Below are 25,371 nucleotides of genomic sequence, written 5' to 3'. Positions count from 1 at the left end.
ATGAATGAGGCCTCAGGATCCTTATTTTCAGAAATGGCAGCTGTGTTCAGCTTCCAAAGAGAAGTGCCCCTTCTAGTCACATTGGAGAGAATAAAGCTGACTATAAAGCTTTGTGAATGGAGTTATGTGTGGAAATGGTGCCATACAAAGTCAGTGCTAGCTGTGGAGACATGTATGAGGAGGAGAGATGTATGACGAGGAGGAGGAAAGGCAGCAGCCCGTGTTTGGGGATGGAAACTAGGAGGGAGGTGCTGTGGAAAAAGTTTTTGTGAGTGTTCTGGGGGCTGGGATGTGCCTGCTCCTCCTTCCTCTTCTCCACACGCCATAGAGCCCAGGAGCTCCGAGCAGTACGGAGAGGAGCGCTAGCTGAGTACAGAGAGGAGCGCCAGCTGAGTACAGAGAGGAGCGCCAGCTGAGTACAGAGAGGAGCGCTGTGAAGGCGGGAGGGAACCCATCCTCTGGTAAGACCAACACAGGAGGAGGGCGGCTGGGATGTGTGTCTGTCTGGGGACATTACACGGCTCTTTGTATGACAACAATGTACGACTGAGCAGCCCTTATCAGTGGAGACAGAGGACATTCCTGAGTCCTCAGAGATGTATCCACCTTCACCTCTCCCTCACATAGCACAGGACATTGCTCTCCTCGTCTGTGGATAGGAGGCCGGTGTGGTGAGGGGAGAGCCGAGTCCTCTATACAAGTCATGGAGCCAGGAATGCCTTTCCAGTAGAGGACCTGCTCAGGTCTCCTTCTGTGTTGTATCTGTGAGGGCTTTACAACCTGTGCTTATAGTATACAGAAATGTGTCCCTTCTTATATCATTTTATTGTGTTATGGAGACTATGGGGGTTATTTACTAAAGGCAAATCCACTTTGCACTACAACTGCAAACTACAAGTGCAAAGTGCACTTGGAAGTGCAGTTGCTGTGAATCTGAGGGGTAGATCTGAAATGAGGGGAAGCTCTGCTGATTTTATTATCCAATCCTGTGCAAGCTAAAAATGCTGTTTTTTGTTTTCCTTGCATGTCCCCCTCAGATCTACAGCGTTGCACTTCCAAGTGCCCTTTGCACTTGTAGTGCAAAGTGGATTTGCCTTTAGTAAATAACCCCCACTGTGCGCTTTATGTGGTCAGTTGTGTGCAATTCGAACAAATCTGTAATCGCATAGCGTTAACTTCCTATCTGGTCCATTTAGACTTGGTTAAAGCTGGCCATAGATTAAATACATCAGTTGTGTTTTTTTTTTTTTTTCTTTTGTTTTTGTGTTTTTTGAAGAGAGAAAACTAACTTTTATTTTCATAATCGATTAGTTGACCGATTATTGAATCAATTAATAACCTTTAAAAAAAATGTGGTGTATAATTTAGTTAAATATCTCTATGCAGTGGTAAATATAAATAACCAACTATATGGTTAGAGAGCAAAATCTCTAATCCACTCTGAGAATAACAGACTGTATATACTGTACTGTATATACTATTAGAGGGTGAAGCAGGTAAATATCATCAGACTCGGAGATCAGTTTTTTTTTTTTTATTTCACCACTTCAGCCCCGGAAGATTTGGCTGCTGAATGACTGGGCCATTTTTTGTGATTCAGCACTGCGTCGCTTTAACTGACAATTGCGCGGCCGTGCAATGCTGTACCCAAACAAAATTGGCATCCTTTTTTTCCCACAAATAGAGCTTTCTTTTGGTGGTATTGATCGCCTTTGCGGTTTTTATTTTTTTGCGCTATAAACAAAAAAAGAGCAACAACTTAAAAAAAAAAAAAACACAATATTTTGTACTTTTTGCAATTATAAATATCCCCATTTTTTTTTTTTCTAAGTTTATGTATTCTACATATTTTTGGTATAAAAAAAATTGCAATAAGGCCCCTTTCACACTGGGGCGGTAGTGGGCTTCGGCGGTAAAACAGCTCTATTTTTAGCGCTGTTTTACCGCGGTATTCGGCCGCTAGCGGTGTGGTTTTAACCCCCCGCTGGCGGCCGAAAAAGGGTTAAATCCACTCGTATAGCCGCGCTGTCCCATTGATTTCAATGGGCAGGAGCGGTTTAGGAGCGGTGAATACGCTCCAAAGATGCGGCTGACAGGAGATTTTTTTCTTCTCCTGCCAGCGCACCACTTCAGTGTGAAAGCCCTCGGGCTTTCACACTGAACAAACAGCGGAGGCTGTTTTGGGGCGGTTTGCAGGCAGTATTTTTAGCGCAATAACGCCTGCAAACCGCCCCAGTGTGAAAGGGGCCTGCCTAAGCGTATATTGATTGGTTTGCGCAAAAGTTATAGCGCCTACAAAATAGGGGATAGATTTATAGCATTTTTATTATTATTATTTGGCATCCTTTTTTTCCCACAAATAGTGGTATTGATCGCCTTCGCGGTTTTTATTTTTTTGCGCTATAAACAAAAAAAGAGCAACAATTTTGAAAAAAAAACACAATATTTTGTACTTTTTGCGATTATAAATATCCCCATTTTTTTTTTTCTCAGTTTATGTATTCTACATATTTTTGGTATAAAAAAAATCGCAATAAGCGTATATTGATTGGTTTGCGCAAAAGTTATAGCGTCTACAAAATAGAGGATAGATTTATAGCATTTTTATTATTATTATTTATTTTTTTTTTACTAGTAATGGCGGCGATCTGCGTTTTTTGTTTTTTTATATCATGACTGTGACATTATGGCGGACCCATCGGACAATTATGACACATTTTTGGGACCATTGGCATTTAAAAAAGTGATCAGTGCTATAAAAAATGCATTGCAGTAAAAATGTCACTGGCAGTGAAGGGGTTAACACTAGGGGGCGATCAAGGTGTTAACTGTGTTCCCTGGGAGGTGTTTCTAATTGAAGGGGGAGGGGACTGACTAGAGGAGGTGACGGGTCGTGGTTTCTAGCTAATAGGTCTCAGAACCGAACACGGATTTGTGTGTTTATACACACACTTCCATGTTCTATCCCTCGTGATTGCAACCGTCGGCCATGAGCATCGGCACCCCATAGTGCAGCGCGCGCGCGCCTGCTATCCCGAGCCGACGTATAGCTACGACGGTTTGCGGGATCGAGCTGACCTGCCGCAGTAAAATGATGGTGGCAGGTCGGCAAGTGGTTAAAGGAAACAGAACTGTAATATATTATATGCTGGCCATAAAAAATCAATGTCTTCCTTCAAAAAAAAAAAAAAAAATGTAATTTTAAGAACGTTCCTTCGATTTTTCTAATCGTTAGTGGGGTCAAATCGACGTTCGTTTTCAACTACAGTGACGGCCAAATTTAGAAATAATAGAAAACTTCAAAGGAATTTTTCGACGGTGTATGTGGTTTTCGTTTAGAAATTACATTCATTTTACAACAGAATGTTAAAAGCAAGTGAAATTTTCAAATCACATTTTTTCATTCAGCGAATGTACAAAGATTTTTCGTCTGAATATTCTTGTCTGAAAATTGATCCGTGTGGCCAGCATAAGGCTCGGTACACACCTATGCAGTTTGCTTTTGATCTGTTTCTGCTGTGCTTTTTGCTGTGTTTTGATTTTTGTAAACGTGATTTTGCTGCAATTTGCTTTTTTGCATTTTATTTTGGCCAATTTGTTGTTGGGCAGATAAAAACAAAAAACAAAAAAAAAACCACAAATTGCTGCAAAAAGCTTTTCTGCAGCTTCTCCATTAAAGTATATTGAACCAAAAAAGCACCGTTTTGCGTTGAAAAAAAGTCCTTGACCCTTTCCAAATGCTCAGCGGCAGAAAAATAGATGTGAACATGTCCCATAGGAAACCATGTTAAATGAACTGTAGTGTGTTTCTTTTTTTTTTACTGTGGAACAGTAAAAGTAATATTTACAGTAGTGATTATTTGCTTTTTTTTTGTACTCTAAATGGCTAATTTTAGTTTTTTTTTTTTAACCTCATTATGTTACTGGCTGATTAATTGATTATGAAATTTAATCATTTTACTATTTTCATAAATCGACGTGTGTGTGTGTGTGTATATATATATATATATATATATATATATATATATATATATATATATATATATATTTTTTTTTTGTTATTATATCTTTTCATGTGACAACACTGAAGAAATTACACTTTGCTACAATGTAAAGTAGTGAGTGTACAGCTTGTATAACAGTGTAAATTTACTGTCCCCTCAAAATAACTCAACACACAGCCATTAGTGTCAATAAATATGATTACGCCCCTAAGTGAAAATGCCAAATTAGGCCTAAAGTGTCAATATTTTGTGTGGGCACCATTTTTTTGCCAGCACTGCCTTAACCCTCTTGGGCATGGAGTTCACCAGAGCTTCACAGGTTGCCACTGGAGTCCTCTTCCACTCCTCCATGATGACATCACAGAGCTGGTGGATGTTAGAGACCTTGTGCTCCTCTACCTCCCCTTTGAGGATGCCCCACAGATGCTCAATAAGGTTTAGGTCTGGAGACATGCTTGGCCAGTCCATCACCTTGACCCTCAGCTTCTTTAGCAAGGCAGTGGTCATCTTGGAGGTGTGTTTGGGATCGTTATCATGTTGTAATACTGCCCTGTGGCCCAGTCTCCGAATGGAGGGAATCATGCTCTGCTTCAGTATTTCACAGTACATGTTGGCATTCATGGTTCCCTCAATGAACTGTAGCTCCCCAGTGCCGGTGTTCTGCCGAGAAAGTTCCCCTCGGCAGATAAGGACCCCCCTCTACTGCGCAGGCACAGTGCTTGCGCAGTAGGAACAACAAGGGAGCCGCCGAAAAGAGCCGAAGCTGAACACCTGAGTCAGCTGTACACGGCGCCTGCGTGCCAAGACTATTTTAATAAAAAAGAGTTTGTAACAGGCCCCTCGCAGGCTCGCTATGCTCGCCACGCTTCGCGCACGGCCCCGCTGCGCTCGGCATATTATTATTCTAACTCTATGTTCACTTGGATGGTGGGGCTTTATTGTGGACATAGGGTAGAATGTAGTACGCAGGCGCCGTGTACAGCTGACGATCAGCTGTTCATCTTCGTCTATTTTCTGCAGCTCTGTAGACGTTGGTACTGCGCAAGCGCAGCACAGGTGGGTCCTTATCCGCCGGGGGAACTTTCTCGACAAGACACCAGCAGCACTCATGCAGCCCCAGACCATGATACTCCCACCACTTTGCTTGACTGTAGGCAAGACACACTTGTCTTTGTACTCCTCACCTGGTTGCCACCACTTGGCCACTATGCTACAACTCAGTTTCAGGGTCTTGGCAATCTTCTAATAGCCTAGGCCAGTGTTTCTCAACTCCAGTCCTCAAGGCGCACCAACAGGTCATGTTTTCAGGATTTCCCTCAGAAGAAACGGCTGTGGTAATTACTAAGGCAATGAAACTGATCGAATCACCTGTGCAAAATAGTGGAAATCCTGAAAACATGACCTGTTGGTGCGCCTTGAGGACTGGAGTTGAGAAACACTGGCCTAGGCCATCTTTATGTAGAGCAACAATTCTTTTTTTTCAGCTGCTCAGAGTTCTTTGCCATGAGGTACCATGTTGAACTTCCAGTGACCAGTATGAGAGAGTGAGAGCGATAACACCTAATTTAACACACCTGTTCCCCATTCACACCTGAGACCTTGTAACACTAACGAATCACATGACACCGGGGAAAAAATGGCTAATTGGACCCAATTTGGACATTTTCACTTAAGGGTGTACTCACTTTTGTTGCCAGAGTTTTAGACGTTAATGGCTGTGTTAAGTTATTTTGAGGGGACAGCAAATTTACACTGTTATACAAGCTGTACACTCACTACTTTACATTGTAGAAAAGTGTCATTTCTTCAGTGTTGTCACATTAAAAGATAAAATATTTACAAAAATGTGAGGGATGTATTCACTTTTGTGAGATACTGTGTGTGTGTGTGTGTGTGTGTGTGTGTGTGTGTGTGTGTGTGTGTATATATTGTCCATTTCAGTTTTCGGACAAGAGCATCCTGAATTTTCGGTTTTGGTCCAGAATTCTGAATTTTAACATTTTTTTATTTATACATTGATTTACTTTTGTGCAATAACGAGTTAAAGACATTATATATAGAAGTTTGTAGATCCTTGAGTGTAAAATGTGTTTAGATTTTAGTGTAGCTGATAAAAGTCCTGAAGTTTACACACTTCCTGTAAACAGATATATTCATATAATAATAGGCCCAAAATGAAACCTGTTAATTAGGCAACCATCAGTCATCAAGTGAAATGTTTTCTGCTTATCTTATCTTGGAATAGGATAAACCTCTACTAATGAAAAGATTTGCATTCTGCTTTTGCCAGCTCTGTAAATTAACAGCGGCTACAAAAGCCAGGCTTATTATGTAATAATGAAACCTAAGACACAGATATTCCTGATTGTTGTAATGCAGCTTCTTAAAGCTCTGCAGTGTCTGGCTTATAGAGCTGAAAGGATAGCCATACTTGGCAATTCACCACTAAATACATTTAATGTCTTTTTGTTAGTGTAGTAAATGTACCTTTTGCATATTGGTTGCCTGTCATCCAATCCAATCAGTAGATAGCTGGTGCAATGCCAGACTCCTGCACACAATGCCTAGAGCTCTGTGCCTGCCCCTCTGTATGGGCAAGACCGTTCCTGAGCTGTAGGCACCATGAATAAAATACGAGCTTGCTGATCAGCGCCCTCACAGTTCATTGATACACAACTCCATCTGCTGTGGTGGAGGATAGGACTTGTAGTTTATTTACAGGTTCCTGTGAACGAATGATGTGGCTGTGTAGGCAGAGAAGATTTCCCCCTATCACACAGAGGGGAGCTCTGGCGGCAGGTGCAAAAGGGCATGCTGCTAAAGGTGAACTTATCATTTTTAATGCAGGGGTCCCCAACCCCCGCAACAGTACTGGGCTGTACAGCAGGAGGTGACAGGGACAGTGGTCCAAACAGGACTATCACGGACCGCAGTTGCCACTCGCCTCCTGCTGAGCGGCCATGCCACTTAGCGTGTGTGTTTTCTCCTCGGTCTCCCTCCTCACCGACCATGTCATCCTTTTCAGCTAGGTAGGGGGAAGAGGAGCTGCAGATCGGGACGGCACGGCAGATGGAGTTGTAGTATCAATGAACTGTGAGGGCGCTGATCAGCAAACTCGTAGTTTATTCATGGTGCCTACAGCTCAGGAACTGTCTTGACCGTACAGAGGGCAGGCAGGCAGAAGACCCTGTAGAGGATCTATGGGCTGATAACTGCCTCTGACCTGCTGAAGGTAGGACTGTGCAGGGGAGGCAGCAATCGAAAGGCATCAGTGTGAAATAATAGAGGAATAGGGGCATTGTGATGGGGGTTGTGATTGTTGGGGGCACCGTAATATAAAGAGGCGCAGTAAAGTAAAGAGGCACTGTAATCATTACAGTGCAGTCTGCTTTACATTATTATAAAGACATGACATGAGGACACTGTGGGACTGCCATCAAGGGGGAACTGTGTTGTAAAGGGGCATTGTAATGTGAAGTGGGACCATGGACTGACTCCATGAATATTGAATTTGTTGACGCAAATTGAATGTGGTTCAAAATGCAATATATAATAATTTAATTTAAAAAAGCACCACGTAAAATGTATTTAGTGTTAGATTATTAAATTTACTAATATATTAATGTGTCACATGACACTAAAAATAGTTATGAGTAATTGGTATTGGCAAGTCTGAGGGCTCTCTAGTATGTATAGGCGCACCTTTCAGATTTAAAAAAAAGATCTTGCATTGGTCAAATCCTTATGACCAGCTTTCACTGTTAATGGAGGAGAGGTGATTTCCCATCCTCATAGCATTTACAGAAATGCAAAATCTTTCTGATGTCTTCTACCAATTTTTTTTTTTTTTTTTTTTTAAACACTGTGCTCATTACTGCGCACTTGCTGACCTTAATTATCGTTAACTGATGATTTTATTGATTGCATAATTTGTGAACATTATCTCATGTAGCCTTTTGTAATGTGTCTTCAGTTTATGGTCATATTACACAAAAACTCTGGCGCTGTAATATTTTGATTGCATTCATGAAATAATATATGCTAACTTTTGTATTCTATATGGTGTGCTTTATTTCCAGCTTTCCCAGGAAGACTTCCTTTTATTCCTTGTAAAGAATGAAGTCGTATCACTTTCCCATCCCCGCATTAGCCATTGCGTTGTGCATTTCTTGGATTTTGCCAGTACAGTGCTGCAATAAAGCCCTCTGTGCAAGTGATGTCAGCAAATGCTTAATTCAGGTATGGTAAATACCTTTTACTAGAATGCTTAGCTCATGGCTCTGTAGAATAAATGTATTGGTGTAATATGATTGTCTTCTATCTTTAAAGCATATCTAAACCCTAAACCAAAACTTTTATATTTTGCAGATTACCAGTCCTCAAATGTGGTGGCTGCGTTTGTTTTCTTTTCTGTTGGGTTAGAAACGCAGTGTACTTGTCACTTCTGTGAGTAGAAAAGAAGACATCCCTTAAATTTCCATTAGGCCGGCCATACACTTTCCAAATTTTTCCTGTTGCATCGAACCGTGTATGGGCAGGCTGAATGTACCAAAGTGATCAGTCCATCAACTTGGAAACAGCCAGCCTGCTGAATTCTCTTGCGATTATCACTAGCGGCTGCTATAGCCGCTAGTGATAATCACGGTCTTCTCCCAGGGGGGATGGCTTCAGCCATCATTGCATAGTGTATGGCCTGCCTAAGTCCCATCACTCCACCATTTAATGGAGATAATCATAGACATCATATACGCGCTAGTCTGTGTGACAACCAGGTCTTCTTCTATAGTTCAGTGGAGAAATGTGTAGCCTTGAAGAGACAGGCAATACAAGATTACAAGAAGTAAAAATAGAGGGGGGGAGGGGGGGGTTATATACAATTTTGTGTTTTTAGGCAGGCTAAAAAGGCTACAATGCTACCAGTCTGAGTCTGTCATTTTTATCTCAAACGGTACTAAAACCAAAGCCACAAATGTACTACATTGCGCCTTACTAATCATTACATGTGGTGGCTGCATTCGTTTTCTTTGTTCCCCCTGTATTAGGGTGCCTACACTCAGGATTGAAGGAGCAACAGAGACATCTTTTGGACAGCAGCATTTTCAGTCTGGGGAGGAGGGGAGTGTTAGATCTACTAGCAGATTTAGTTACACTAACAAATTGAAGCCAAACTCCAGCTAACACTTTTTAGGCCGTTACAGCAAACCGTTTTGTTCTTTAGGATAAAGGTTTTACATAAAAAAAGCTGAACATAGTAAGCACCCCTGTCGGTGTTAAATGGTTTGTCTCAACCTTTTAACTGCTACATCTGCAGGACAGCTTGCTCTGTCCAAAAACAAACTTGCTGGCTAAATCATCAGGTAAAATAAAGGAAACAAAGCCTTAAAAAAATGCATCCATCACATCTAAGAAGTGGTAAGCTGCAATACCGCAAAATTACAAATGTTTGCTTCTGGGTTAAATACCGCTTTAAGGATAGAAAATTAAATGACAGTCCTATTGCCATGGTGTTCATGCTGCCTCTGAATCCACCAGGCAACTGCTTAGTGTTGGGTGTACAGGGTGATGAAGGACTGTGCTTGGAGAGCCAACAGCACCAGGTACAACTAAGTAACAATGTCCTTATTTATAGGTTGCTTAGTTTTTTACTAATCATTACTGACCATTACTAGGTCAGGTCTTCTGAGGGCTGCACCTTGTTTATGCAGGGCTACCATTTGACTTTACAGCCTTCCAACCAACAGCATGTGAAAAACATCTCCATGTTTTTAGACCGTGATAAAGTCTTGTGGCGTTTGTTAGTAGCCAGTTATGCCTTTTTATAGCTTTACCTGTATGGCTACTTTCACACTGAAGCGCTTTACAGGCGCTATAGCGTTAAAAATAACACCTGCAAAGCGGCTGTAAAGCGCCTCTCCTGTCACTCCAGTGTGAAAGCCCCAGTGCTTTCACACTGGAGCAGTGTGCTGGCAGGACGTTAAAAAAAATTCCTGCAAGTAGCATCTCCGGGGCGCTTTAGTGGTGTATACTTTTTTTTTTTTTTTTTTTTTAATGTCCTGCCAGTGCACCGCTCCAATGTGAAAGCACTTGTGCTTGTAAAGCGCCTTTTTAACCCTTTATTCGGCCGCTAGCAGGGGTTAAAAGTGCCCCGCTAGCGGCCGAAAAGCGCAGCCAAAACTGGCAGCGCTTTACCGCCGACGCCCCGCTCCTCAGTGTGAAAGTGCCCTAAGTGTCTAGCGTTGGTCAGACAATGTAAAATCAAGAGGGAAAAAATGTTAGTGCTGATTGACAACTTCTCATTGTCCACAGTCATTGAACTCTCCATCTCCCCCTCCCCAACAAAATGTTGTTGTGTGTACCACAACATATTTCGTAATATGTATTGGTAAAGTTTGACGGTATTAAACTGCTTGGTCAGAGATGGTGACAGGACATTATGGGAAACTCTTGCACACTGTACTAATGTTTTTGAACGTAATTTCAGGTGTGTGTTTTGTGCGAATTTGCACTTATATGCACATTTGCATTCACAATACTTTTCTAGGGAAAATGTAATCATATTTGTGCTCATATGTGCGTATTTGTGCGCACCGGTGCAAAATACTGACCGGAAATGCAGAGTTTTTTTTTTTTTTTTTTTTTTTTTTTTAATCTAATAGATTTTATTAAAATTTTGACATGATTCACAAACGGGAACTGTTATTTTAACCCAACAACATTCTCCGCCACCCCACCTTGAGGTCCCCAACAGCAGGGTTACTCATTTAAAATTTACTATTATACAGAATGTATTATTATAGAGGATTTTTTATAGCTCCAACAGTTTGCGCAGTGCTTTACAATGTAAAGGGAGACAATACTGCAACAGTACAATTCAATATAAGAGGGTTAGAATGGCCCTGCCCCTGTGAGCTTACAATCTAATGTGGAGCGGCTGGTGAAACAAAAGGCAGTAACTGTAAGGGATGAACTGATGTGGTAAGTAGAAGATTTGGTTGTTAGCTAAAGGCAAGATAGACTTCCTTGAAAAGATGAGTTTTCAGGGTTCGCCTAAAAGTGGGCAGAGTAGGAGCTAACAAGTCCGATTTGTGGTAGTGTGTTCCAGAGGTTGGGAGAGGCTCTGGAAAAGTCCTGGAGACGAGCATGGGAGGAGGCGACCAAGGGAGCTAGAGAGCAAAAGGTCTTGGGAGGAACCAAGAGAACGATTTGGGTGATATTTGGAGATCAGAGTGGTGATGTAGCAAATAGAAACAGTTGCTTGTAAAACCCAGTATGATATGTGAATATTGTTTATCAAAGCCTCCATAGCCATAACCATGTTAAAGATACCATTGAAAGCATTTTCTTATATCTGTTCAATAAGTACAATAAATCATACCTGCATAAGAAATACAGAGCTGTCCTGTGCATGCTTCCTGTGTTATCTCAGTGAGTGTAATTAGCCCTTCCAGTTCTTATCTAGGGCTATGTTGTGGAGATGAGGCCAATGGCAGGAATTCCAAAGTTTAGCAACAGCTGGGAGGGCTGATTCCATTCAATCCACAAAAATGCTGTGTGTTGTCAGCGCACAACAAAAATATAAGTTGAGTGCATTTCTGTTACATCGACAGGTATTTTTCTGCACTTGAAAGGGATAACACACAGGAAAATGTGCATGTATTATATATTTTATTCTGAAATGGATCAGGGGCAACTCCACTGGTGTAATGTTATCTGTTTAAAAATTAGGGAATGTCTTCTTTTGCACTTCTTCTTTGAATTTATTTTCTTCAATCATCTTCCAGGGCAGCATCCGAAAGATAGGCTCCTCCTTCCTGCAACAGGAAACGCATTAGCCCCACCATTATAAATTTATTAGTCTCACCTGTGTGCCTCAGTTGTTTTGGGTTTCTTCCGGACCCACGGGAGCTGCAAACGTTTGTTATTTTATACAGTCTCTGTGCTTTCTGCAGGGACTCCCTGACCAGGATCCCATTCAGCCCAAGGGGCCTTGGGAGGTCGAGCAGGGGCAGCAATCTGATCCTCAAGGCTCTGCCTGAAGTTTTGCCCCTACAGAGGGGTATGTAACTATCCCCCCAGCTGCACTACATGCCGCCGGCATTTTTCCCCACAGCTACTGCTCCTTGATGGTGGAGGCCATCCGGCCAAGCCCCTCACTCCAGGTGCTTTAAAGGTTCCTTCGCTGTGCAGGCGACCTGGCCGCCGACCCTCCTACCTGCTGATCGTATTCCGTTTGCATCCCACAGACCTCTCCGCAAAAACCCCTCGTTTGCGGTCCTGAGAGGTGTAGCAAGATGACGCTGGATGCATCATTTCCGGTCACTCGGTCTGGTCGGCGGCCATCTTGATGGAGGCTGGGGCCTCCAGGGCAAGCACTAGAGTGAGTCGCTTCTGGTGACATCACTTCCGGTCGGCTGTAGCGCGGATTAAAAAAAATGAAAAGGCCTTTAATGCTCCCCTCCCTATTGGAAACCCAGGAGGATCTGGCAGGTGTGTCCACAACCCGCACAAGGTCAGCTGGGCGCAGGGCTGGAGCAGGAAGCAGAAAGGGCTCTCTAAGCCGAGGATCCTGGTGGCTTACCAGGTTGGACGCTTCTCCACCCTGCCCTGCAGATCCTGCATGTCAGGACAGCTCCAAGGTAAACCAGAGCACTCTGGAGTCACCTCTGTCTTTACCTCCCTACAAACCGTACAATTGCATTGTACACCGCCAACCTTCAGGCCCTTTGTGCTTACTTTCAGGCAAAGGCCCCAGAGGAAAAAAGGGCGGAGACCAGAGTAAGGCATGCACCTCTTGCAGTCACCGTTTTTTCCCTGAGTGTGAAAAAAGCCACTATGCCAAAAATGCATAAACAAAATGGCTCGGTCTCATCTGGTGCGACTTGTCATGCAGGGTCACATGACAAGGCATACCCCGTGACTTCCAACGGGTACCAGTCATATCTGTGTGTCTTTGAGTCGCAGTGACTTCAAAGTGGTCCCTGCACTACTTTGGTCCCACTTTGATGTGACTTAAGGTCCATAGACCTCAAGAATACACAGGCATGGTTTCAAGTTACATCAAAATCGCGGCAAAAAAAATTGTCCCACTTTCGGGTTGCAAAGTGGAAACCTAGCCTAAAAGCTATAGCAGACACACTGGGTATCAAAGAGCAAAAAGCTGCGGGGCTTTCCCAGCACAACAAAATATACAAGGGGTTGCAGCCCAGAAAACCCAGACCGTTTTTGGTGCATCAAACTCTCAAAAGCATAGTTAAGAGGGAGTGGGATAAGCCAAATGAGAAACTCTTCATACCAGCTGCGGTCAAGCGCAGGTATCCATTTGCAGAGGAAGACACAAAGACTTGGGCGAAATGTCCCAAAGTGGATGCCTCCCTAGTGAGAGTCGCAAACAACTCCGACTTCGCTTTTAATGATGTGGAGCATGGGAAGCAGGGGCGGCGATTTTGAATCTGGCAATAGCTTCCACCTGCACAGCTCGCATACAATGTTAGCTGGCTGTCTCAACTGCAAGAGTTGCTAGGAGACACACCAAGGGAAGAATTAGTGAGGACCATTCCCACACTAACCAGAGTGGCAGCTTTCCTAGCGGATGCCTTGGCTGAAATAGTAAGATATCTTCTAGGGCCACGGCCTTGGTGAGGAGAGCCCTGTGGCTGAAAGTCATGGGAGGGGACATCGCCTCCAAGAATAGGCTGTCCCGGGATCCCGTTCACAGGAAATGTTCTCTTTGGGCCAGACCTGTAAACGGTCCTGGACAGGACCGCAGCGAAGAACAAAGGGTTCCCCCAAGCAAAAAAGAAGCAGGGGAAGGCGTCCTTTCCTCATCCCAGGAGCTTTAACAAGGAAGCCGCTCAACAGAAGAGCGGGGGTATGCATGGCCACAATAGATTTGCACAAGGCATACTTACATGTGCCCATAAAGAAAAGTCCTCACATACCTAAGGTTCACGATCCAGGGAATGGTGGCCACCCTGCATCTGCAGTACACATCTTTGCCTTTTGGCATCTCTTCTGCGCCCAGAATCTTCTCAAAGATTATGGCAGAAGCACTAAAGGGCCTGAGACAGCAGGGCATAGGCATCATATCATACCTAGACAGGTACAGCAGAGAACCTAGAAAACAACCTCTGCGCAAGTATTTCCTATCCACAAAACCTGGGGTGGATAGTAAATACAGAAAAATCGCAGCCGACTCCAAGCCAGAGGTGGTATACTTGGATTATGTGCTAGACGCCAGAGTAACCAAAAAATTCCCAACGGAAGAAAAGAACAAGGCAGTGCTAGGACTGATGATTTCCTCGATCCCAGCCATCTCTTGGGTTTTGGGGGGGGCCCCTTTTGCGGGATTTTTTCATTTGGGGATTATTTTATTTATTATTCTTTACATCCTTTTTCTGCTATCTCCCTTGTAGGATCTTCAATTGATTATAAGTTCCCCCTGTGTGTAGCTATGTCCCACAGGATATTTTTATACCCCACTCATCTGCGTCCTTTCTCGTGGGGGGGCCCATTATCATCATCTGTCCATCCATCCTATTTCTTAGTCCCTTTAAGGAATTAATCATTATTGTTATGTTTCATTCACATTTCCATTTCTTTTTCATCCTCTATCTTCATTATGCAGACTATGCAGGTGCCATGCACCCAGAGAACTCACTAAATATTCATAATTCCCACTGATGGCGAGGTGTGCAGTGTTAATATGGACTCACTGGTCCCTAATGCGTATTTCTGACATTGAATCACCATACAGGTATGTTGGGCTCTCACCTCTGTAATTTTTGATGTGTTTTGATGTCCTGTGATTATATATATTTTGTACCTGAATACAATCACCTCCTCCTATCATGACCATTGGTCTTTTTGATTACATGTATTATCTGTGATATATATGTATGCTCTGACTGTATATGTTATCTGACCATGTCTCTTTGCAATTTTAGCATTTATTTTGAATATTAAACTTTCTGAACCCTTGGCCCCCTGAGGAAGGTATTGGAACACCTTATACCGGAAACGTGCATTTGGGCATTCACTTTGTATGCGATCTTACTTAACACATTTGGTTTGTTTCATGTAGCATATGTTGTGCATCCTTTTTATATATGTGGTCTTTTGCATTTTAATTTATTACATTAAAGAATATTTTTTTTTATACAACCTTTGAGTTGGTGGTCCATTTAAAGTCCCAACTAGGGGGCACTTCTATTCCAGCCATCACTTGGGCACAGCTCCATGTGAGGCCTCTACAGAATCACATTTTGACCCTGTGGATGGTGATCCATCATTCTTAGAGATGTCAATTCCTGTCCCTCGGTTGGTCAAACAATCTCTCTTCAGTGGTGGCTCAATCCGCTCCGTTATGCCAAGGGGCGCAGATGGGCGCAAGCCAACCATGTGAGGATCACCACAGCTGCCAGTACCCTAGCTGGGGGGGGGGGCGCACATGGGGGAATCTCTGTACACAGGGGAGATGCTCTCTCAGAGCACACTGAAGGTACAAGTGGCAGCACTCTCCCCCTGTCTGGACACCAGATTAGCAAAGGACCCGTTTTTATAAAGAGATTCCTAATCTCGTTAAATAGAGCCAGACCCGCTAAAGTCGGCAGAACTCCGACATGGGACCTCTCCACGGTGCTCAGAGGATTCCTCTCTCCGCCATTCGAACCACTGGAGTGCTCAGATAAAAATCTTACACTAAAAACCGTACTCTTAGTAGCCCTAGCATTGGCCAGGGGAGTTGGGTGTAAGTCAAGGTTTTTTTACATGATGGACCCTACTGACTGATCCACACAGATAAAATAGTCCTCTCGCCAAACCAAGTTCTTCTACCAAAAGTCTCTTCAACCTTCCACAGGATGCAGAATGTTGTTATCCATCTCCTCCTAACTCAATGGATAGCAGAAAAGAGACACGTACAACAAGCTAGACGTAATACTCATAGCTTATCTCGAGAGAACAAAAGGCCGGCAAAGAACTACAACATCATTTGTCCTCCATACAGGAGTCAATAAGGCAAAGCAGGCATCGAGAAGCACGACAGCCAGATGGATAAACCTTGCCATACAGAGGGCCTATCGGACACAAAACCTTGCCCCCCCCCCCAAGTGGGGTCAAAGTCCACTCGACCAAAGCCTGAGCAACCTCGGTCGCAGAAAAGGCAGGGGCAACGCCGGAGCTTCAGTACCTTCGCGAGGCACTACCGCATCGACCAGCTGTCAAGACCAGACATTGGCCGCAAGGTGCTCCAGGCCTTATCCCCACCCTAGTAAGTATTGCTTGATACATCCACTCGGATGCTGCCCTGGAAGACGATTGAAGAAAACGGAGTTAGATACCCGGTAACTCTTTTTCTAAGAAGTCTTCCAGGACCGCACTAGTTCCCACCCTAAGCGATGATGCCAGGTATTTTGGGGATGCATTGGCTTACTGAGAGTTCCTTTGGTACTTTAATACTACTGAGGCACACAAGTGAGACTAAAAAATTTATAATGGTGGACTAATGTGTTTCCTGTTGCAGGAAGGAGGAGCCTATCTCTCGGGTGCTGCCCTGGAAGACTTCTTAGAAAAAGTTACCAGGTACCTAACTCTGTTTTCCAGTTGATTTTGGGATTAAATTTTTTTTTTTTTTTTTCCCAGTTCTGATAAAACATAAATGCTTACATTTGGAGAACCAGAGAAAGGAATAAAGAATGAAAGATATGTGTGTCAGAATGTGGATCTTTAGAGAAGCATGCATAATGTTAACTACTGACAAATAGCTCTAGGCCCTTTTCCTTTTCTAAAGCGAAAGTTATGTGTTCAAGCCTTAATACAGCTATTTACAGTACTGAGTTTAACAGACACTGCGGTGCCTGGGAAGCCTAGAACTGTGGAAAGCTCCGGTAAGGCTTCACTCATGCTAGCAGCACGTACCTGTGAGTATGTTCTGCTAGTGTGAATGGAGGTTTGTTTCACACCTCTGTGTTGTGTGGAAGATGCACTTTAGTGTGAACAAAATTTAAATATATACAATATATATGCGCATCTCCTGCATAGGAGTTTGATCATTTGGAAAAGAAAATTATGCTGCACCCTCATAAAGGAATGCTATGGCAGCAGAGTTTGATCGCAACAATGAGACCTAAGTCTGGTACACGCTATCTGTTGGGTTTTTTTTTTTTTTTGTTCAGCCCACTGGTTGAACGAAAAAAGAACTATCTTCTGCTGAGCTAATGTGTGCTGACGGGGGGGGGGGGGGGGGGACGACGACTGACCCCTTCCCTTGCCAGAGCACACCGGTCAGCGCTCACAGCCATTGGCTGCCATTGCTGATCGGATGCTGGTTTCCAGCATGCCCGTTAAACAGAAGCTGGCCAGGCTGCTGTACACATGGGCTGAATGTTGGCTGGTTTCTGTTGAACCAGCGGATATTCAGCAGTGTTTACCGGGCTTGACCATTGGATCGCAGCAATTCCAGACCGCTCCCTCCACCCCCACTGTGTTCAAATAAGAATGTTGATTTGACCCCTATAGATTAAAAAATTAAATGAACGTTCTTCCTTCCTTTTTTTTTTTTTTTTTTTTTTTTTTTTTTTTTTTTTAAATTACATTTTATTGTGAGAATGCAATTAACAAGAACAATGGCTACAACATTCAGCCAACAAGTTAAATCAAAGACAATATAAAGTATGTTAGTATAATTGAGATATCCAGCAGTGCTGGTCTAGTGGTGTGCATTAAGAAATATTTGAATGGATGGCGATCAGACTAGTAAGTAGCAAGCAAAGGAACAGGGGGAGGCCTCAATTTGAACAAATGTTCTTAAAATGAAATATTTCTGCTAGTGTATGGTCGGCTTTAGGCATTGACTATGCAGCATAATGACACTACGCATTTCTGGTGCCCCGAATGTTATGAACTGCAGCCCATAGATATCAATGGTGAAGGCGATTGTATGCAGCTGTACAGAGCTATTTTACGTGAGTATTGCACGCACAATAGGGAGTGCACTGAATGAGTGATGCATTAAAGTGTGCAGTAAGAATCTATTTTTTCTTATACAGTACACTGCTTCCAGTCAAACATTGATAGCACTGTACACGTTTCAGCAGTAATGAAGCATCTCACTCCAGGCAATGGTGTAGACTTTACTCTGAGCATTGTTGGAAGATCATTAAGAACTTGGTGTGTAAACAGGAGCCTAATGACTTCCTTTTGTGTGACCCTTCCAGACATTTTTTCAACTCCAGACCAGAAGTCTCTGCATTGAAAAAGCATTCATGTATCTCTCCTGCTGGGAGCAGTAATGAGGGATGTGACCATTTCAATCAGCTCTGTCTACCTTGATCTTATCATAACACATTCCTACTGTGCTTTGCAGCAGATCTAGGTATAGATTATACAAACATATTCCCTTTTTATATATTTGTAAAATATTCTCGCAAATACCACACTGTGCCTGTGTCCTAATAAAAAAAAAAAAAAAGCTAACTATAGTACTAAGAATGCCCATTATGCTTTTTTTTATTTTTTTCCAGGAGCTGTGCCAGTGTCGCCCTACAGATGGCAACTGCTCTTGCTGTAAGGAATGTATGCTGTGTCTGGGCACACTCTGGATGAGTGCTGTGACTGTGTAGGTAAGTGCTAGTTCTAGAGCTTGTGTAGACAGGCAAAAAGATTTTTAAAGTGATTTTCTAGATGAGTGAAACCCAATGTAGTAAATCTTAATATAGGTTATAGTACGATCATGAAACTGTGAATATTGCTATTTGTTTTCAATCTATATAACTGATGTCCCCATAATTCTGTTTTTTGATTATTGGACATGTACCTTCTCTTTTAATAAAGTTTGGTTTTTCCAATAAAAAAAAAAAGTGATTTGCTGGTGTGTTTAGTGTTCAGAACTAAGACATAGTGAACATTTTATTATTGCATCTGCAAATCATATCTTGTATGTCAGGGCAGAAAAAAATACCTGATGTACATCTATGCAATACATACACATTTTCCCATGTTTATTTTTATTAGAGATGCTGATACAGCTCTGTCAATTTTAAGCAGCGCTTTACATATATATGCTGCACATTCACATCAATTCGTGCCCTCAACAAGCTTACAATCTAAAGCCCTGTACAAATGTCGGGAGACAGTGGCTGGTTCAAAAAAGAACGACCGACATTTGGCCCATATGTATGTCTGTCTGTCTGACAAAAGCCAGCCGCGCATGCTGGAAAACCAGCAGCCGACCGACTCCTGATCAGTGTTCTCAGCCAATGGCAGAGAGGGCTGATCTGAGTGTTCAGGTCATACCCTTGTCAGAACACAAAAGCGCTTTGGGGGGGGGGGGGGGGGGGGGGAATCGCTGAACTAACCTTGCATGGGTCGGAGCTGTCAGTGTGTACCGGTTTGACCAGTTGCACACTGAGCACTTGTACCCCCTTGCTAATGAGACCAATTTTCAGCTTTCAATGCTCTCATGCAACACTGTACCCATATGAAATTTTTTCCGTACGATGGCAGATCGCACCATTTTCGTTTAATCAGTACAGCTGTCCTTCGAAAAAGCAATACAAACACATGAGATCACTTCCGAATTTTTATTCTGACGTGCAAAAATTTTTGTGACATTAGTAAACATCCGATTTGATCTGCGATTATCATGCAAAAAAAAAACGGATGGTCATTTGTCCGATAATCTTATCAAACTATGGTGCCAATCACAGAAAATTGATCACACCTAATGTACTGACGGCCTTTCTTCATTTCTTAAGACACCAACAAGCCAGGACAGTACAAATGCTCCCCCAAATGACCCCTTTTTGGAAAGTAGGCATTTCAACCTATTTAGTAAGAGGCATGGTAAGTTTTTTTTTTTTTTTTTTTTTCTTTTTTTTAAGTTCTATTTTTTTCCCACAATTCTTTGCAATAGAAGATTTATTTTTTATCTTCACAAAATTATCATATTAACAGGTTATTTCTCTCACACACAATATGCATTCTTGCAACTAAACCACCAAAACACATTTGACTGCTACTCCTGAGTATGGCAATACCACATGCGTGAGACTTTTTTATAGCCTAGCCAAATACAGAGGCCCAACATGCAGGGAGCACCATCAGGTGTTCTAGGGACATCAATTACACATTTCTTTCTTGACTACCTCTTGCAGTTTTGAAGGTCCTTGAGGACCAGAACAATGGAAACGCCCAAAAATGACTCCATTTTGGAAAGCAAACACCCCAACACATAATCTGAGATATATATATATATATATATATATATATATATATATTATAGATATAGATATACACAATTTTTTTTTTTTTACACATGTGGCATGGATGGGCACTGATGTGGCATGGCTGAGGCATGAATGGGCATAATTGAGGCATGGATAAGGCTGAATGGGTACAGATCAGTGCCTTGGGCACTTCAGATCCAGCCCACAAGCACTGCTCCAATGGCTCCCTCCTCTCACTCTACTGATCCGTGCGAGGAGAGAGCTGAACCAGACATGCACCGGTTTGTTGACAAGTGATCGCTCCATCATGTGACGGAGCAATCACGTGGTAAAGCACCGCTGTCATTGGCCCTTTACCATGATGCGCCAGGTCCGGTGAACCCAGCGAGCATGGACACTTTCGTGTGCGCGCCTGAGTTCGGGAAGACATCCCTGGATGCCCTCCCAGAATGAACCAAACTCGCTGTGGCCTTCCTTTGGCTATGGCCCGGTTCCTAAGGCAGGCCATAGATGTGATTTTCTTTCCTGCAACACTGACAACACAGTGTTGATGAAGGGAATCCCTCCTACGGAGCTATTGTATTCTCCTGGCATGAGGGAGCTGTCCCTGCCGAAAGAACATAATGATCGTTGTTAGCGGCTATAGCTGCTGCCAGTATTTGCCTGTAAAAATTGACTTGGGTACAATCAGCCTGCCCATAAATGGTTTGAATCTCGACTGGCCCCTTTTGAACCGGCCGAGATTCGAACATCTAATGCATACATACGAATACAAGGGCCAGTTTAGATGGGAGCCAGTTAACCTACCACCATATCTTTTGGAGTGTGGGAGGAAACCGGAGAACCCAGAGGAAACCTACGCAGGTACAGCAGGAACTTGTGAACTCCAGGCAGGGAGGGCCATAGTTGTAATTCGAACAGATGACTCTAGTGCTGTTAGGCAGATGTTCTAACCATTTTGCCACTGAGTAAATGACAGAAACAGGCCTGTTATCCTGCCAGAAATACTCAAATCCTGTTGTGAGCCGACAACCCAGAACATTTTTGCTGACTGGTGTCTGCACTGCTCAGTTGTGTGTGGTGGGTTTTTTTTTTTTTTCTAAACTACTCAAACCCTCCCACTCTCCATCACTACCTAGTCTACACTAATTATTCTGTAGTCCAAGATAATAACTAGGAGGGCTAATTGGACTCCTTGCGATAACACAGGAACAACTCTGAATTTCTATATGACCGACAGATATTTTTTGCACTTCACAAAAAGATTTAACATTTTATAAACTATGTATTTAACAGAGGTAGTAAATAAGAGAAGTTTGTAATTGAGGTTTACATACACTATAATCTTTGATTCTGTTTTGCAATCAAAATGAGTTTGTTTTTGTGTGACTGTGTGGCCAATTAATGACTGTCCGTCTATTTTCCCAGTTGTGTTGCCAAAGCACATATTTGTGAGCTAATTGAACCTTATCTCTGTTGCAGAACTTGGAACTCTGTCACGCTTTGTGGCCATATTCACAATATTCCTTGTGGACACTAATTGCAGAGGTTTTTTTGCACGCCAGTGTCGCCCCTGCAGAATTTAGCTCTGATCTTCCAGAAGCCTTAGGAGAGGCCAAATGACAACTGTTTGCTGAGACCATCTCTTATCCATATTCCCAACAGTCTCTGTAGGGTTTTTTTTTTTTTTTTTTTTTCTTTTTGGGTCTTCTGCCAAGGGGGAGTTTTGGACCTTATTGAGGCATTCCATTCTACCCTGTATTTAAAGGATCAGCTTGCTGTCTCCATCCTTGGATCTTTTAGAGCTCCCATAGCTGTACAGATCCTTTCATTACACTTGCTGATTGAGGCATTCTTTTTATGAGGACTGAAAGCACCCTAAAGAGTCCTGGGTACCACTTAGGAGTGTGTTTTAAAACGATTCCCTTTAGAGAGAGCATTTGTCAAATTGTCTATACCTACCGTGGGTCTGCCAGTGGCTCAACATAATTGCACCACTTGGTAGGTAGAGGGTTACCCTTAAGGATTCTACCGATCAGCAGTTGGAATCCCTCCTTGGCCCTCGTTTACATTGGTGTGTTTTGACATGTCAGATCATCGGAAATTGCCGGCAATGGCACCGTCCTAATCGGTACCATGCTGCATTTGCGGCACCGCACTGATTTCAAAAAGTAGTTTCTGTACTACTTTTTGCAATTTCGGGGTGCGATTTCCATTGACATCTGCGCAGAAACCCGAACAGATGTCTGTGAAATCGCCACCAAAATTGGGAATGACATGCGGGATTTAAATCGTGCGAGTTCGGCTTCATTCCCGCAGCTCAGTGTGAACCAGGGCTTAGTCGCAGTTTTGCTCTGGCATATCCTGACATCAGTCGTGTGTTGGCTGTGACCTTACTCTGGCAGACTGTGACAGAATGGGGTAGATCCCTCAAAAGAGACTTTTTCACAGCCACGGAAAAACCTTTTTTATGGAATAGGTGGTAGAGATGTCTGGAGCCTTGTACTTCATTTGTGTTGGCTTGCTACAAGCTTCTAAACTACTGTTCAGCATGGGTCTGTTGTCGTCTATACAGATGTGCAAAGCACTCTGGTTAAGCTTCAGGGATACCAGTGCCACTTCAATAGAGTATCTGACTCATCCTAACCTTCAAGGGATGTTGTCTCTCTGGATCTACCCTCTTTGCATACCAAATTTTTGGATCTCATGGGAGGCTAGTGCCTGTTCCCTCCTCAAAGCAGAATCTCCAGGGAAAGAGTGGCTGAGCTTCACCCATCTCCTTCAACTACTTCCGCTATAGGTGAGCCTAAGTCCACTGACCAACCTTGAAAGTATGAGCCTGTTTCTGTTAATGGGGGGGGGGGGGGAAGAGGGAATCTGTTTTTGAATCCTTCCGGGTCAATACGAAGTGTTCCCTTCAGGTAGTGGCAGAGAGTGCCTCATTGGGTAATCGGGCCAATTCCTTGCTTCTGGAACTCTCTCCAATTGTGCCTTTTGCTTTCTCTTGTGCTACTGCACGGATTGCTGCTCCTCTCTGTTTTGCTTGCATTCCTTTCACAACTGGACCCCTTGCTCCAGAATCTGTCACAAGGGGTGTCTAAGCTGGGCACCATCAGAGCCAACTCTCTCTACCTCAGGGAGTTTCCCTTTCCCTGGAAATGCTAGTTTCCCAATGGTATCTGGTACCCCAGACTATCTCCCCTTTCCAGACTAACCTTCGCTCACCCTAGGTTGTCTGCGAGTAGCCTCAACTGTCCCTCACCTTGTCAGGGGTCTGAATCATCAGTGTTGTACAGGTGCACTTCACAGCCCGGACTCTTGTTTTAGTCCTAGTGCCCTTTCCTGGCATTCACTTTGTGGGATACTCTGACAACCCCTAGTGAAGAGGGTACACCTCAGGGAACCTAGTGGACAGCATCTCCCTGAAGGGCCTAGCAAAAATCTGTCTGTACTTTGCCTTGTCAGATTTCAGCTCTAGGATCTGCCTGTCAACTGTAGGCTAGGCCCTCGATTAAATAGGTCCACAGTAAGACCCTTGTATCAAACAGGGTGTGCTGCTTCCCTCATCCCTTGCAGGAATTTTGGGTGTTGGGGGACCCTTCTCTCCAACACATTTCATTTTCTATGCATTCTTATCGGCCTACCTCGGCAGTTGCCTCCGCTGTTAGTCTATTCCCTGGTGTATACACAGCCTTACCTTAAGGCAGCTGGTAAGGACTCTCCCTCCTGTATCCCGAGGGCTTCTCTTCTGGGAGAGTCTTCCTTTCCTGAACTGTCTATTGGTCTCCTCTATTTTATGGGATCTGCCTTTTGCCGGTGTGCTGGTTTAGACTTCTTTGGACACCATCAAGATACTACTTTACTGTAACAACCTCGCACACATCAATTCCCCTTGGGGTGAGTCGCTAAATACCAGTTCCTCTTACCTGGTAGTCTGATTATAGAGGAGAGATTCACATTACATATACCTAAAACTCTGCACAGCATGCCAGAGGCTGTTTGGAGGAGGACATTGTGGGGTTGATTTACTAAAACTGGAGAGTGCAAAATCTGGTGCAGCTCTGCATAGAGACCAATCAGCTTCCAGTTTTTTTTTTTTTTGCCAAAGCTTAATTGAACAGCTGAAGTTAGAAGCTGATTGGCTACCATGCACAGCTGCACCAGATTTTGCACTCTCCAGTTTTAGTAAATCAACCCCTGTGTCTTATCGTCTCTAGGCAGCAGGCAGAGCACACTTACTTCCTGCTGCAGATGACCCCAGACAGATATGGGGAACTCCTTACTAACTTCATAGAACTAATCCAACTAGGGCTAGGTCTTCTTCCCTTGACAGATCAGAGCTCATTGTGAAAGCGACTGAGCTTTTTGTTTTTGGCTTCCAACCAGACATATATGCTTTTGCTTCTACAAATATGTTTTGTGATCCTTACCCAGTGGATACTGAGGCTTCTGGGGCACAAGTGGACCTATGTCTGGACATCAGAGATGGAGAAAATTGCTTTCCAGCAGGGTTCCTCTGGGGTTGCTCTATTTTCAGCTATCTTCAGCCTTACTGGTAGTTTCCAGCTCACCAGTCTGGTACCAGAGTCTATTTCCACTCTTTTGCCTACACTTCTGGAGGTGCTTCTCCCAACACCCTACCCCTTCAGTAGTTTGACTCCATGGGACAAAGCTGTCTGGTGGATTTAGAAGTCTTTGCACTGGCTTGCCGATTGTTGTGTTCTAGCTTGGTCAGTCTTGCATATCTAGATTGGTTGTCTAACCAGACATGCTGGATGACATGCAGCTATGATCCCTTGATCCCAGGTGATCAGGCGTGTTAAGGTCTAGGGCCTTCCTGCTTAAATAATTGGTCCTTTCTGTGAGGACTTGTTTTTGTTTAGGTTCCTTCTGGGAGTTTTGACCTCAATCCTTATTTTTTTGTAATTCCTTTATTTTTCAAAGAGGAAACTGTATAAATCTCAAAGAACTGACATAAACATGTAGCATATAATATCATTATGAAATGAAACAATAGGGTCACAGCAGCCATAATACTAATCGGTTGTCCCAGCAATACCTTACTCAGCTGAGCACATAAGATATACTGGTTCCGAAAGATGATGGCCAACAGGTAGAGCTGAGGGAAGTCACAAATGACGACC

The 25,371-nt window shown here is 43.3% G+C and overlaps 1 protein-coding gene across 1 annotated transcript in view; it reads left to right on the top strand.

Moving 5' to 3' along the window:
• The first annotated feature begins 247 nt into the window (after positions 1-247).
• TWSG1 (twisted gastrulation BMP signaling modulator 1) overlaps positions 248-25,371 on the top strand; it is a 67,754-nt gene continuing 42,630 nt past the window's right edge. Inside the window, 4 exon segments of the mRNA XM_073631352.1 lie at positions 248-461; positions 8,084-8,243; positions 18,524-18,599; positions 18,602-18,622. Coding sequence (XP_073487453.1) covers positions 8,121-8,243; positions 18,524-18,599; positions 18,602-18,622 — 220 coding nt within the window. The 5' untranslated portion in view covers positions 248-461; positions 8,084-8,120.

This window comes from Aquarana catesbeiana, linkage group LG05 (genome assembly GCF_042186555.1).
Source record: "Aquarana catesbeiana isolate 2022-GZ linkage group LG05, ASM4218655v1, whole genome shotgun sequence".
Classification (NCBI taxonomy): domain Eukaryota; kingdom Metazoa; phylum Chordata; class Amphibia; order Anura; family Ranidae; genus Aquarana; species Aquarana catesbeiana.
Note: the sequence above shows the minus strand (reverse complement) of the source record. Positions and strands in the feature narration are given on the sequence as shown.